Source organism: Chelon labrosus (genome assembly GCF_963514085.1).
Source record: "Chelon labrosus genome assembly, chromosome: 2".
NCBI classification, from domain to species: domain Eukaryota; kingdom Metazoa; phylum Chordata; class Actinopteri; order Mugiliformes; family Mugilidae; genus Chelon; species Chelon labrosus.
Genome location: NC_140338.1, coordinates 12,734,600 through 12,749,419, shown reverse-complemented (window position 1 = coordinate 12,749,419; position 14,820 = coordinate 12,734,600). Strand labels below are relative to the sequence as shown.

Below are 14,820 nucleotides of genomic sequence, written 5' to 3'. Positions count from 1 at the left end.
GTCGGGGCGGATCAGATGTTGGATGCAAATTCCCAGTCCATGCATGGCTCCTGCCAAATTCACTTGCAAGCGAGATGGTTGCTTCAAACGTCGGCGGAGAAAACGGAATCGCTAACACTCGATCACCAATCGTAGAGTGTGACAGGCTGAATTTGGAAGCTGTGTATAACAATGGAAAACCAGCTATCTGACTTTTACCCTGATCAGTTTTGCTGGTAATTTAATGTCCATCGACCTGTGAAGCTCTGGCACATTTCAGAACCTTGTTTTTCATGACTAACACCTTAAAAAAGATGGACTTATACCTACCATTCCCAAACAGTATCAGCTTATTGCATTGTAAGCTTCTAGTATGCATTTTACCCTTTCGCTGTACATGATGCAGAAAGCCTTTTATTTTACATGTGGCTGGTAAAAGCAGGAGTTGCACAAGCACTTCAAGAAATCAAACAAATTTACAAGTCAAACAAAAGTAGATGAAAGTAAATGGCCTGTGTTTTGTAGTACTGTTGAATTGTAGTGTACTGACGCATGTTTTATTTAGTCAGTGGGCTAGGCTTGGCTCACAGCAACATACACGTCCAGAATGAACTATTAGATTAAGTTAGATTCATCTTTGTTGTCATTGTGCAGAGTTCAGGTACCTAACCAGTGGAATACAGTTGGCATCCAACCAGAAGTGTAAAGAAGGGACTATTTACAGAAGGTGCGGAGGTGACAGCAGTAGACCTGACTGATGCTTTGTCCTACAGTGTCTACACAGTTATGGTAGAAGTCTGGAAAGCTGTGTTTAGTAAAGAATGTAAAGGATGAGGGGGAGCATGATGTCCTCAGTTCTGCATATCTTAAAACCTTGACACACCAATCAGCCACAACATTATGACAGGAGACATTGACCATCTTGAGACAATTCAGTGTTCTGCTGGAAAACTTTTGGACCTGGCATTTATTCGTGTGGATGTTACTTAGACATGCACCATCCACCTAGACCAGACCAGGCACCCCCACCCCGTAGCAATGACAATCCCAGCAGGATGCAGCCTGACACGGACACACACACTAAAACGGTTTAGGAACGACTCAAAAAAACTTGAAAAACAGCACAAGGTGTTGACCTGGCCTCCAAATTCACTAGATTCCAAACTGATCAAGTATCTGTGGGATGCACTGGAACGAGCCTGATCCACAGAGGTCCCCCCACTCAACCCAAAGACCCCCATTAACAACATTGTTTTGCCAGACACCACAGGACACCCTCAGAAGGCCCATGTCCATTCTCTGCTGAGTCACAACTGTTTTTGGAGGCACAAGGGAGACCTACACAATATTAGGAAGGTGGTCATAATGTTATGCCTGATCTGTGTATCAGGAATGAATAGTAAATTTTAGCTATAGAGACCAAAACATTTATTTTTTTTCTACCTGGTTGTAAACATGTTTATTTCTGCTGTAATGTTTCGGGGTCTATGGGGACTCACTCACCTTTGGAGCCGCAATCAAGTGGTCGTTAGAGGAACTGCAGTTTCTGGCTCTAACATTTGGTGCTAAATCATTTTTATGTTGAAAGCACCTAATGATATTTTGCAGCGGGATCTCCATCACCTCCCCCCATTTAATGTTCCCTGCAGTTCGCGTTTGTACGCACACACACACCTGCTCTCCTCCAGGTGTGTGATGACTCACGGTCGGCTCCAGCGCCGAGCCGCGCGTCTGTCGAGGCTCTGAACGCCAGCCTGCTGTGACTTACAGCTGGCCCGCGCTGTCAGAGCTAACCATGAACAGTAAACAGTAACCCCCGTGGCAGACGTTTCAGAAATACGACTGCATGTCCCGCCGCCTGCCCGCCCGCCTCTCCTTTGACTGTAACTCAGCCAAAATACTCCTCTTCAGCGCTCGGTGGTTGTAATCTTTGACGCTCTCGTTTTTCATTTAAGCGTTTTACCCAATGATTGTCTCTCTCGTAGGTCGTAAAACTTCTACTGTAGTGGCCTACCGCTTTATGGCATCGTCTAGTCTGAACATCTCTTGTTTTTTCCTCCAGCCCTTAACATTTCCTGTCTTGTTCTCCCCAGGTTTTGCATGCAGAAGAGTGCCAAGCTGGTGCCAGGGGTGACGTTAGACCTCATTGAGAAGTAAGTGCCACTCCACAGCGTCCTCTCTCACAGTCTAGAGAGATCATTATCCTGTTTTCCTTGTCTCCCTCCCTCCCTGTCTGTCTGCCCGTCTGTCTCGTTTGCTCTCATCTCCTTATTGTCAGCCCCCTCTCTGTTGTTTTCCATCCTGCAGGTATAATTCTCAGCCGCCGCTTCCTCCTCACAAACTAGAAGTACTTTTGCAGAGCGTCAGAGCGGTGGAACGTCTCTCCCTCTTAGGCACGCGCTCGGATTGATATTAGCGCTCCGTCTAAATGTGGTATCTAAGTTTTAGTAGTTTCGTGGAGCCATCAGACGCAGCTTTTTCTCTTTTCTCTCGTAAAATGACATCCATCAAGTAAGTTACAAGCAGTTAGAAATCACCTTGAGGGGTTGAAGTTAAAGACTTCGCTCTGACGTTCCTAATGACGTGTGTCACGTTCTCTGTGCTTAAGGTGAATAATAACTTGTGTTCAACCTGACAGTTTGAGAGCACATGCGGACACACTGAACATCTGTACACTCCACTGGACTCTAATTAGTTTTTGGCCGAGGGTTTGAGCAAGAGACACTGTGAGCTTACTACCTGCTCACCGTTGTCTTGTGTGTGTGGGACTCCAGCTAGGAGGAGCACTCCCTCAATGACGCACTATTTCTTTCCGATCCAAATTTACCGTTTGCATGCTCCACTTTGGTTAGGACTTTTTAAAGTCGACTAATATGTGGTGAGAGTCGATAGTTGATGGCGTCACACTAAAAGCACAGTAGAAAGTAATGCCTTGCAACAATGAAATCTGTATTCTTGACCTGAAAACTAATTGTAACGTCTCACACAAAGGAAGCTATGGAGGCCTTTCTGCGAGTTTACAGAACTGAATATCAACACGTGAGCTTATCAATACCATGCGCACCATGAGTAGCGTTTAATATTACTTCGCACCGTGTTGTAAGACAGGATAGTGTAGCCGGGATGAAAAAAAATGCGGTGTATTTCCAAAGCGTATGTATAGCAGCTAAAGGTCTATTCACCAGAATATTGTTGTTCTGCAGCCTCCGTCTCTCTGTTACTGCAGGTGAAGTTGTTAATTGAGTGGCGCTAGTACTCTAGCTGTATGACTTACATATTCTGCATGTCACGGTAGAATGGGCTTCATCTTTAGTGAAGTATTTCCACACACTTGATGAACCGCTGCTAGTTTGCTGCAATGACCCACTGGGCTCCTCACCTGTCTTCTTGGAGGCGTCCGTGTTGTTATTGTCACATGATCATGACTAGTCGACTTCCTGCTTTAAGCGACAGCAGTAAAGTCGACTCGTCGGTACAACCCCTATTGGTTAATATTGCGCTCTGCTCTAAATGTTGGATTATGCATACAGGCCGAAGTTTTACAGCCTGGATATAATCCCTTGAAACATCTATAGGAAGTGTTCAATGTCGTTGGTTCACATGTTAAAAATAAATAAATAAATAAATAATACAGTAGATGAAATCAGGGAAAGAAAACTGAATTTCTGACGCGACTTCTCTTGTACTGATGCAATAACCGCTCTTGCATCGGTATATTACACTTAATTCACCTTGTATGTCATCATAGTGCAAATACAGTCTGTTCATTCTGCACAGGAATATTATGTGAGACTTGTCCGTCAAAAGTTTACAGCCCTTTAGGATTTTTTTGTTCATATTTCCAATTTCTTTAAATTGATTTTAGTTGGCGGATTCTACCGTAGAGATCACATTTGCACTCAGATTAAGGGTTTACGTGGTTATTAGGAGATTACATTGAATGTTGAATGAATTATCAGTAGTTAGTAGTTACTTACACCATAGCCGGACCAGGAAGCCGTCTTATATGGACCTACAGCCAGATCAGTAGACATAAAAAGAAAGATAGTGATACATGTAGAGAAAACAAAGGGAGAAAACAAAGAGAGAAAAACAGACGAATGAGCCGCAGAAAGGAAGGAAGAAAAATTGACAAGTGTTCATTTTTGTTGAAGAAGTGTTGAGATCTTCTTAGGTGTACAACTGGTTGAGATTGTTGAGTCGAGATGTGAAACTGAAAAGCTTTTCCTCTTTCTAAAGTTAAGCACTTTATTCGAACATGCACAATTTTCACATTTTATTTATTTTGAAATGAAGCTCAGTTTTATTTTAGTTAATTAGAGAACATTATACATATCTGTATATTTGCTTCAAGTGGTTTTCTCTAACTGAACCTCTTTAAGCCCTGTGATAGACTGGCGACCTGTCCAGGGTGTACCACGCCTCTCGATGACAGCTGGGATAGGCTCCAGCAGACCCCGCGATCCTTCACTTGACAAGTGGTTACAGAAGATGAATGAGTGAATAAATGAATGAATGAATGAATGGACCTCTTTAAAATTTAGCTGAATACCCCTGATTTACACCATCCCAAAGGTGGCCGTGGCTCTGTAGGTAAAGCGGATTGTCCACGAACCAGATGGTTAGGAGTTTCGATCCACGGTGGACCACATGTCGAAGTGTCCTTGAGTAAAAGTAAGACTGAAAACTCCTTCTCATTGGTCCAGTCTGTTCTGATTGAGGTGGTTACTCATTCATTCACTCATTCATTCATCTTCTTTAACCGCTTGTCCTGTGAAGGGTCGCAGGGGGTGCTGGAGTCTATCCCAGCTGTCATCGGGCGAGAGGAGGTGGTTACATGATACAGTTTTATTCGGATTATTAATAAAATGTACGAATTGTTCGGTAGCTGGTTTTGTAAGTTTATAAGTTCTTTGTTGACCAACTTCCCTCGTCTCTTCTAGATTAATAGTTTTTTTTTCCCCATTGTTGTAACACATGTTCACTGCACCATGCATCTTAACAATGATTCTCTTTGCTTGCTTGCCGTCTTCCTCTGATCTTTTCATTTGTACACACCGTTCCTTTTCTTCCGTCAACCACCACGGCTCTCCAGTGAATGCGAATTATGCAGGAAATGCTCTGGTACAGTACAGAAACAGCTACTAGCTGCGCGGCTCCCAAGGCAGGACGGGAAACCACTAGAGTGATGACGCACACCTTTGAAGAAATCAACTCTTTATTTTTTATTTTTTTTTTCCGTTTGTGTTTCCTTTTCTCCTCCTCAGCCGCACCAACATCAGTCGGCGGGTTTGACAGCACTGAAGCTCTGTTCATGCTCGGGCTCTCATGTCCTCTGCGTCTTTCATCAATTTTGCTCACCAGAATACTTCTGTGGAGAAAGTACGAGCCGATAGCTGTAAGGACAGCTTGCGTCTAGTTTGCGTTATAGATAGAGCTGGGGAACCCGATCTCATTTTTCAGCTGGGCCGTGACGGCTGAAAAAATGCTTTGTGAGAGTCTTTCTACCGAATCGAAATGAAATTCAAAGTGGTTTCTGTCAAAGAAAAACATGTGCCCTAAAGAAACACACAATACAGACGACACACACACACACACACACACAGGGTACAGTTCCATCGTCTTATAGCTTTGATTCCTGTAACGGCCTTTCAGTATGTACGGCCACGACAAGCAGAGAGAACAACAACGTCCTTCAAAGACAGAAATCCAGGCTGCGGTGTTTGTGTTACCTGTCTCAGACCCACTCTGTACACATCAGAAATGTATACTCATAAAAGCTGGTGCGGTTAAGAGGAAGACTTCTCCCAGAGGCAAAGTGCTGACCTTTTCGGTTTTAGCCTGCGCACTCTGCTCAAATGGGATTTTAGATGTTGTCAGTTGTAAACAATACAGAAAAACAGCGACAAAATGTCAGATTCATGAGACAGATGACCTCGAGCTCGGAACGGAATCGACCGGGATCGGATTTTATTTAAAAACATTATACGGCACAGACGATGCAGCTTTTATTCGGCACAAATGGTGAAATCAAATATTAATTTGCTGAAATCCGACAAGGAAATGTTGACAAATTGTCTTATTTATCCTGTACTTTGTTCTCAGCAAAGTTTCAACAGCACCGAAGGACTTTTTTTGATCTTTTAATAGAGACAGACCCGATGCTGAAGTTGCTCTTTTGATTCATTGCATGTCCTACGTGTCGTACGGAGGCCGAAATGTTGAGTCAGCTGATGTCCATCGCGGTTAAATAATGGATAGGGCTTATAAAAGAAAAATGGCACTTAACCCATTTTCCGTCTCATCTTTCTGCTCCGTTTAACCGGGCCGGCATCCTGAAGTAACGTGTCAGAGTCAAACTTTTTTCGAGTAAGACTTTGTCGAAACCGGAAACGTCACAGAAAAAAAAACAAAAAACAAAACTGCTGATGTGATTAAAAGTAGTGAGTGATTACAATCCGGTGGTATTAAAGCTGCACTAATCCATATTTCTTCCTAATAAACCATCAATCAAATGACAAATGAATGCTCTGTAATGAAACTTCAGAGTGTTACAACCAGACAGAACAGTGTTCAGGACGGTGCCACGTGGTCTAATGATGGCAAGATAATAAATGATTATTTCTCACTATAGGTGTTAATATGACGACGTTTGTTGGTTTAAATTTTATTAAAAAGAAACAACCACAATAGCCGGAGCACAGGCTGACATCTCAAATCCCTTCGAACTAAAGCTGTAAGATTGAATTCCTACTGAAAATTCATATTTTACAGAATTCAGACAGCTAATATTTTCCTCATTTTCCTCATTTGTGGTGTAAACTTCAGCCAGCTGCATGTTTACAGCCTGGTCCAAATTTCTATAACTAATTTTTCTATTGCTTAACAAGCTAACAACTGATCGGGGCACTTTTTATATAAATCACCTGTTTAAATTACATCAAGACTTAAAGGGGAACTACCGTTTTTTACAACCTGGACCTTATTTCTGGCATAAAATATGATCGTTTACTCACCCATATAACTTTGGTGTCATTTTTAGTCCTTCGGAAGATATTTAGCTACAGTGGAGCACCGCGTATATCCATATAGTGGGAGTGAATGGGGCACCGGAACGCAGCCTCTAAATAACGCATTATCTGCCGCGAAACTCGTTCATTTCACCAATATTTTGTTATGATACACTAGTGTTATTCCCCGTTTAATGTGATGCTTAATTGAGGGTGTGGTTGCCTTGTGGTTGCCTTGAGTGACAGGTTGCGTCTACCTCCGCTGCACCACTCACGTTCCACCTCGTTTGATTACCTCTGAATTAACTGGGAGTTAGATGGAGTCAGGCGCTGCCAGGATGAAGACACCCCGAGACACCGACACTGAGCATCAAAAGCTGGGCGGGCGACGTCACGGAGGATTAATCCATCTTTATGTGCAATCAATATCCGCAGCCCATCTGCTGTAAATCTGAATGTTTTATGACCCGGACCATGGATATAGCTGTGGTTCACTCATCACTACTGTGACACTTGAGACACCTGTTTCAACCAAGACACAAAAAATAAGAAATGCCTTCAGTGTGGAGTTTGATTGTCCTACAACTGGTCAGAGCCACTTTGTTGTCAATTCCAAGGTGCACAGATGACGATGCTGCTGTCTGTCCATCACCACGTAAATCCCGCCCAAATTATTTGATTGGCCCAGCAGGTCTTTGGGGTGGAGCATAATCAGTTCCCAATGGAGAGACTTCAGACCAACTTTCCACCACAAACAAATTTTGTCAAGGAAGTTGTTATTTTTCTGTACAGATTTACAGATTCATTTATTGACTTATTTATTTTTTGTTGAAAAAAGGCTTTGGCGTAAAAGAACATTAATATACATAAAAGTGTACAAGGATGGGATAAATACCAAGATAAATATATTTCTTCCACTTCCTCCACGTGTTTTCATATTCATTGAGAAAGTAATTCTTTCCATTTCGTTAAATTTCGTGGATTATTTTGTGTCGATCGTCCAGAGGAGGCCGCTCTGGTTTAAGCCACTAGTCTCTTAGTGATGGCTTTTCTAGCAGCTGCACTCAGTGAACCAAATAGGTGTTTTGCTTTTACATGAGTACTTCTTGAATTTGAAAATCCAGTATACAGTCTAATCCAATTAAAAGTCATTTTTGAGCGTAACGTGATTTCACAATCTGTATGGATACACTCTCCATGAAGCTGAACCGATTATTTTCTATTAAAAATCACAATATTTCATCCATGATTCCTCTGACATGAGAGTATTTGTTTCCCCGTCCCATTTTCGCTTAATGTAGATTGCGTTTGTACAGTCTAGAGATTATTTTGAGCCCAGGATCTCCCCCACAGGCGTCTATAAATACTTTTAATAAGTTGTTTTCAAACGCTTTTTTGGCTTTCTTTAATAAAACTGTTTTTAGTAAGACAGCCATACGTGAAGGAATCTCGAAGGAAGTTTTTCTCTTTACCATCTTTAATCTTAATCTTTAATTCACACAGTTTGTGTTCATTATAGCTCCTGTAACTCAACTCTTACACTTATGACAGGTATTTATCAGCTAACTTTGTGGTATCCTAGCAACAGCGCACATTGATTTCAACAGAGAGGAGCAGGACAGCTCATCATTGTTCAGCATTTAAAATAAGCCTTCTGTGATTGGTCACAAATAGTCTTCAGAGCTTTTTTCTTTCCTCCCTCACGTGGTTGATGAACCTGATCAAACAGCTAGCGGGCATTACACACGCTGACCACTCACTGGACTCGTATTGTCACCTTTAAAGGTCATACGCAGTTGGAAACAATGCAGCGAACACTCATCGCCGCTGAGATCCCACAAACAGACGGACTGTATTCACGGCGGCGGCGTTGAGTAGTTGCATGTTTGTTGATTTATTAATTTGATCATTCTCCTGTCTCTGCTCCATCTGTCCACCCTTCTGTCTCTGCTGCCCACATACATCCAACACACTTTCCCGCCCGTATGTAGTCCCAGTGGCCTTTTTTTACATAAGAGAGTCACGAAGCGCAGTGCATGTGGATTTCACCCGCTCGATCTCTCTCAGGCTGCAGTGTCTGTTTTTCCCCTCACGCTCAGTCGCACATAGTCCTTTCTCTTTCATCTCAAACGGCTTTGGCACAAGTTTCGTAGGTTGATCCGTCGTCGCGGCCTCCCCCAGACTCTTTCACCCCCTCCCCCTTGTACAGGGCCGACCCGCCTACCCAGTGTCTGACACTGTCTCAAACCAGGGAGTATCAGAAGTTGCGCTCCGTTAGCGAAGCAATCGTATCGCTGCACCACCAGCAATTAAAACACTGATCCTGTAAGGAAACACTTCATATCTCTTTGCTCCGCGGAGGTGTCACATGAGAAAGCTGAGCACCACAGCAGCTACCCTCGAGGCGGTGCAGATGTGCCTCTTTTCTTTAGATAATGTTCCCTTTACAGAGGACTCTGCGACCCCGTTCACATTGAGTATCTTATATCCGACAGATCCAAAGCAGTTCTTGACCCAGCTGTGCTTAAAGGTTGTCAATCTTAAAGCCAACCAAAGCCGGTGGAAGGGCAGCTTTTTGTGGGGTTATTTTTTACTTTCATATGCACACGTCTGATGCGTGTCCCACACAACACAGATGAGCCCACCTGCTGTGCTGTGCTGTGGCCTTTCAAAACCTTTCTTTTGAAGGTTTTTTTTGTGACCTCGAGGAATACAATAGTGTTTACAGGTAACGCGCGTTGGCACACATGCACATAGGGTGACCAGATCCCAATTCGCCAGACGTGGGACAAAGACTACGTTTGTGTGGGACAATGTGGGACAATGTGAGATACCAATGCATCAAGGTAGTCTAAAAGAACTATGAGAAAAAATAAACATTTCTATTCTGCCCCTTTGCTTATGGCATTACTTTGCCATCTGATTGATTCAGTAGGACATAACAGCCTGCAAATAAAAACTTAACAAATATATTTTACAATATAAATATATATAAAAACTTGCTTAAATGCAAATTTCCCAAGTTTCACGTCGTATTCACCTCCGTGTGAAACGGAAAAATGACTCAAGCAAACTTCACAGCAAACTTTACCAGACTCGCCTTGCATTGGATAGATAGTTTCCCAGTCTTTATTATAGCTGCATTTCCTCTTCTCAGTCGTACGGGTTGTGCTTCCCTCCATGTCTCGCGCTGCATGCCGTTCTGATCTGATTCGCATTGTTTGTTGTTGGTGGGCGCGCCCTTAACCTGCGTCCGCGTCCCAGTTTGATTGACATGATCAAACAGCCCGCCCCGACCCCTGATGACAGCCCTCACTGCTTTCTCCAAACAGCTATTTGATAAATGCCAGATTGTAAAACATGCATTTCGAAACTGGAGTCTGACTGTCAATAACAATGCGGGACAACGTCTCAATTTGCGGGACGTGTGAAAAGTAATGAAAATGCGTGACTGTCCCGCACAAAGCGGGACATCTGGTCACCCTACATGCACACCGTGTAAAACTTTGCCGCGGCACAGTGGCAAGGTGGTTAGCAATGATGCTTCACAGCAAGAAGGTTTCGGGTTTGAATCCATGCCAATTGGGGCCTTTCTGTGTGGAGTTTGCATGTTGACCCTTTGTCTGCCTGGGTTCTTTTCAGGTGCTCCAGCTTCCTCACATGCTTGTTAGGTTCATTGGTTGTCTGTCTCTCTGTGTTAGCCCTGTAATAGACTGGCGACCTGTCCAGGGTGTACCCCGCCTCTCGCCCAATGACAGCTGGGATAGGCTCCTGACCCCCACGACCCTTCACAGGACAAGCGGTTGAAGAAGAAGATATAACTTGCCCTTGTCAGATTAAGGCTTGTCAGCAATGTCAGCAGCTTTGTCCATTTATGTTTAGGCACTTATCAAAACATACTCAACTTATATTTACAGTGCCGCTTAAAAGTTTCTGTGTCCTTCAGAATCTTCTACAGTTTTACATAAAATTGACTCAGAACAATAGTGGATTGTCACTACTTGTTTTTTTAATTGTTTATTCAGGAAAATGAGCCAGTATTACAAGTAAATTTCGGGGTCAAATTAGAGTCCATCTGTTCAAAAGCGTTTCCAATGAATGTAATGAGACTCAGGTATCACTCAGTGCCCCGTTTTGTTTTAAAATCTGATGTGTTTATCTATAGGACTGATTATAGAGACTAGTGTATGCTATTACCTAATAAGAAAGATTAATGTGGATGAGCATTTATCAGAGGCGTAAAAACAAGAGTATTACTGTAGTAAAATAGGATAATATAGCACAACACAGATGGGTAAAACGAGGAATTGAGACAGATTACAAGGGCTTTGATCAATGACACGAGCTTTAATACCTCAAAGGGCTTTTTTCCAACTCTTTCAGGGTTTCATCCATCAGTCGTCCAACCATCCACCGTGACAGCATCTTTTTCCCTCCTCAAATATATTGCAGTAGATACTGAACGAGGATATGAACTGCTGAGTGTTCGTCCTGACTGCTGACTTGCCAAACACCTTTGGCAAGCACTCACAGTGCTCAGGAGTTGGCTGAGGTTCCACAGTTGGATTGTTCCTGCCTGGAGCTCCACAGCTGCTATTATCTGTCACTTAGAGGTGGAGACGGGAGCTCTAGGTCAGGACAAGTTCAGACTTCTATAAATTATTTCTTGGGTGTTCTGAACGTCTTTACATACCGGCTAAACTTCGCTTATAATATGCTTTAAAGTTTTTTTTTTGTTGTTTTTTTTTTGTTTTTTTTTTTTATCACTGAGCAGGATTGTGTTATTTTATGTATTATATTTAACGATCCTCATGTTTAATGCTCTTATCTGAAGTTGTCAGCGCTCCACTGAGCACAATGTTGGAGAGTGACAGTCTGCAGCGAAATGCCGTTAGAAAATTGGAAGAACACACCTCAGGTGGCCAAAGATGTGCAACAACTGAAACCATTTTTTTGAGCCAGTCATACCAAGCCTTCATTGTTTATCCACCAAAATTGGTTTGCCTCTCAATTTAGTGCAGTGTCGGAGAAGCAATCCAACTCCAGCATGAGCCGAGCGGAAGTACTGTGGTGAAGTGATGCAGAAATCACACTGCAGATCTGTGGCAGAATTGGAAACCATTCTTTGAAGACGAAATAAGTGACGGCTATACCCCTGACATGCCCCTAGAACTTTGAAAAGCACCTGCAAACACAGTCCTGTGTGTATTTTTTCAAAATCGACTGTTAGTTGATGAAAGTCAAGTCGACACCAGCCAGTCACTGATGACGTCCCTAATAGAAACACAGTAGAAAGTAATGCTTTGCAACAATGAAATCTATATTCTTGACCTGAATACATATGCTGAGAACAAACAGCTCATGCGCTACATACTGTGAGCTGCAGATGTGTATAGCCTGTATAAAAACAGGCTGCAAATCAGCACCATCAATACCTTTTAATAGTACTCCACAGCGTGTTGTAAGGTCGGATAGAGTAGCCAGGTTTTAAAAAAATGCGGTATTTCTCTGAAGCCTTTTCCGTGTATAGCAGCTAAAGGGATAATAACTTTGACAATAAAATTCACCAGCAAATTGTTGATTTGCAGCCTCCTTCTCTCTGTTACCGCAGGACGTTTGTTGAACTTGTTAATGGACTTCTGTCGAGAGGATTTAGACCGTTCCTTTGCTAGCGTTAGTGGATGCCTTTTCAGATGAGTGTGCATTACAGTAGTACTTTTGTTGTATTTCAGGACTGATTTACATATTTTGCATGTCACGGTAGAATGGGCTTCATCAAGTATTTCCACACACTAATGCTGCTAGTTTGGTGCAATGACAAGCTGGGCTCCTCACTTGTCTTCTGGGAAGCTTTCGTGTTGTTATTGTCACATGACCAGTAATTAGCTGTCGTGATGCTGAAAGCGTCATGGCCATGACTGTCTAGTCGACCAGCAGCTGTACAACCCCTGATGTACGGTTCAGGTGCTGTGCTTTGACTAATGCTCTTCTCACATATCGTGTAAAATGTATTCCTTCATTCACGCACAAATGGCTCACTCGCTCACATTAACTATGATATCTGTGAACCAGCCAGTGTTTGCCCTCACAGCTTCACTTAGTGCTCATTAAGAGGCAGACGGCGAGGTGTTGTAAAGGTAATTTTCTCAGTTTTGCTACAGTGATTACTGTCACGGCGTCTTGGTGTCTGTCTGGAAGAGATTTCTTTGCTCTCATTTCCACGCTGCTCCCACGTGGCAGTCATTGATAATCATCCTTGTGTGCTGGGCTTTGAGCAGAGAGGTTTCTGTGAAAACGGATGGATGTTTTGCACATTACAGATACACAGCTGTGTTAATTCTATACTGTTGGTAATGCTGTCTTAACGTTACGGAAAGATGTTTCATCGTTTCTCTTCAGACAACTGCTGAACGTGAGATCTTGGTCAGTCCACTTATGTTTAAAGTATAATTATATTGTCATTCACATTTAAATTGTTGGGACTGGACATGTTTGCTGGAGCTTCTTTGTAAAAGGAACTTTCATGTTGTTGATCGTCCAAAGTGGGTTCCTATCTTTTGTTTTTTGTCGTTTTAATGTTTGCTGAGTTTGGACAACCCAAAGATAAACCTAGCAAGAGTGCAGACTCAGCCACAAGCCAGTAGCCTCGTCTATCTATATGGTATTGATAACCTCTGTCCAGTGACCTGCTACACTTTATTTTGGGATTTGTTTGCATAAACGTGAGAACCTCCTGAAATTGGAACAGTTGTGGAGGACATGTAGTTATTTTATTAGTCTATTATGAACTTTCCATCAAAGAAAGTTAAGTTAGATTGAACTAATTCTGTTATTTAGACTAGTCCACTGACTAAAGTGTCAAAATAATAGGAACATGTGTCCGTACAAGACAATACACTTCTTCTGTGAAGGTTCTCAGTCATCCACGTCTAGAACTGAAGAAGCTACTCGGATGAGTGGTGAAACATCTTCTCAAAAAACTCTACGAGTCCATTTACCTTTTTGAAAGCTTTTTGGATACACAATACACTTTCAAAATGAAGTACCTAGAGGTATAACATTCACAGTTTTGATCTGAAAACACATTGTCACGATGTTGTCGTGTGTTTAGGATCTTGACCTCCAGTAGCTCTCGTGCACCCACAGGGTCCACATGAATATTCAGTTAGTCTTTGTGAGTAAGAGCCTGCAAATGTAAATGTATTCAGTCGTGTCGTGGTAATAGTACTGGGCATTTGCCACTTTGTGCTCTGAGTAAACGACGTGACATACAGTGAGGCACGGCTGACACTGTGCAATCTGTGTTATGTGTGTGTTGCAGGATTCCTGGCAGGCTGAACGACAGACGCACGCCCCTCGGAGAGCTCAACTGGATCTTCACGGCCATCACCGACACGATCGCTTGGAACGTGCTGCCTAGAGGTGAGGCGTCGCACTTTGCCACGTCAAGTCACGGCAGCGATACGATCCTCAAAGTTGGTCGCTGGCTGTGTTTACGTGGACAGTTTCGTTTCAACCCAATCAATCATTATAATCAGAGATTTCAACTTTGCTAAATAAAATGATCTGATCTGATATATGTGTTACCATCAAAACTTAATCTACTGTAGAACTTTATTGGCAAAGTGGTTTTCCCCAACTTTATCTCCAACGCTCAATCAATCCAGGAGAAGAAGATGACCAAGATGTCTCCACATTTTTAGATCAAGTGTTTACATGGTTAGACTCGTAGAGTTTTCTCGAAGATATTTCATCCAAGTCTTCAGTTCTAGGTGAGTGGTGGAAAAACTCACATGACTAGGTTCTGTTAACAGATACTCACCTGTAATTA

General features: G+C 42.7%; 1 protein-coding gene across 4 annotated transcripts in view; it reads left to right on the top strand.

Annotated features, from left to right (window-relative positions):
- Positions 1 to 14,820, top strand: part of rptor (regulatory associated protein of MTOR, complex 1) — a 182,942-nt gene that overhangs the window by 87,830 nt on the left and 80,292 nt on the right. For all 4 annotated transcript variants that reach the window (XM_084573386.1, XM_084573385.1, XM_084573384.1 and 1 more), the window contains exons 8-9: positions 2,073 to 2,132; positions 14,311 to 14,411. In XM_084573386.1, the coding sequence (XP_084429512.1) occupies positions 2,073 to 2,132; positions 14,311 to 14,411 (161 nt within the window). The remainder of the gene's footprint in view (positions 1 to 2,072; positions 2,133 to 14,310; positions 14,412 to 14,820) is intronic.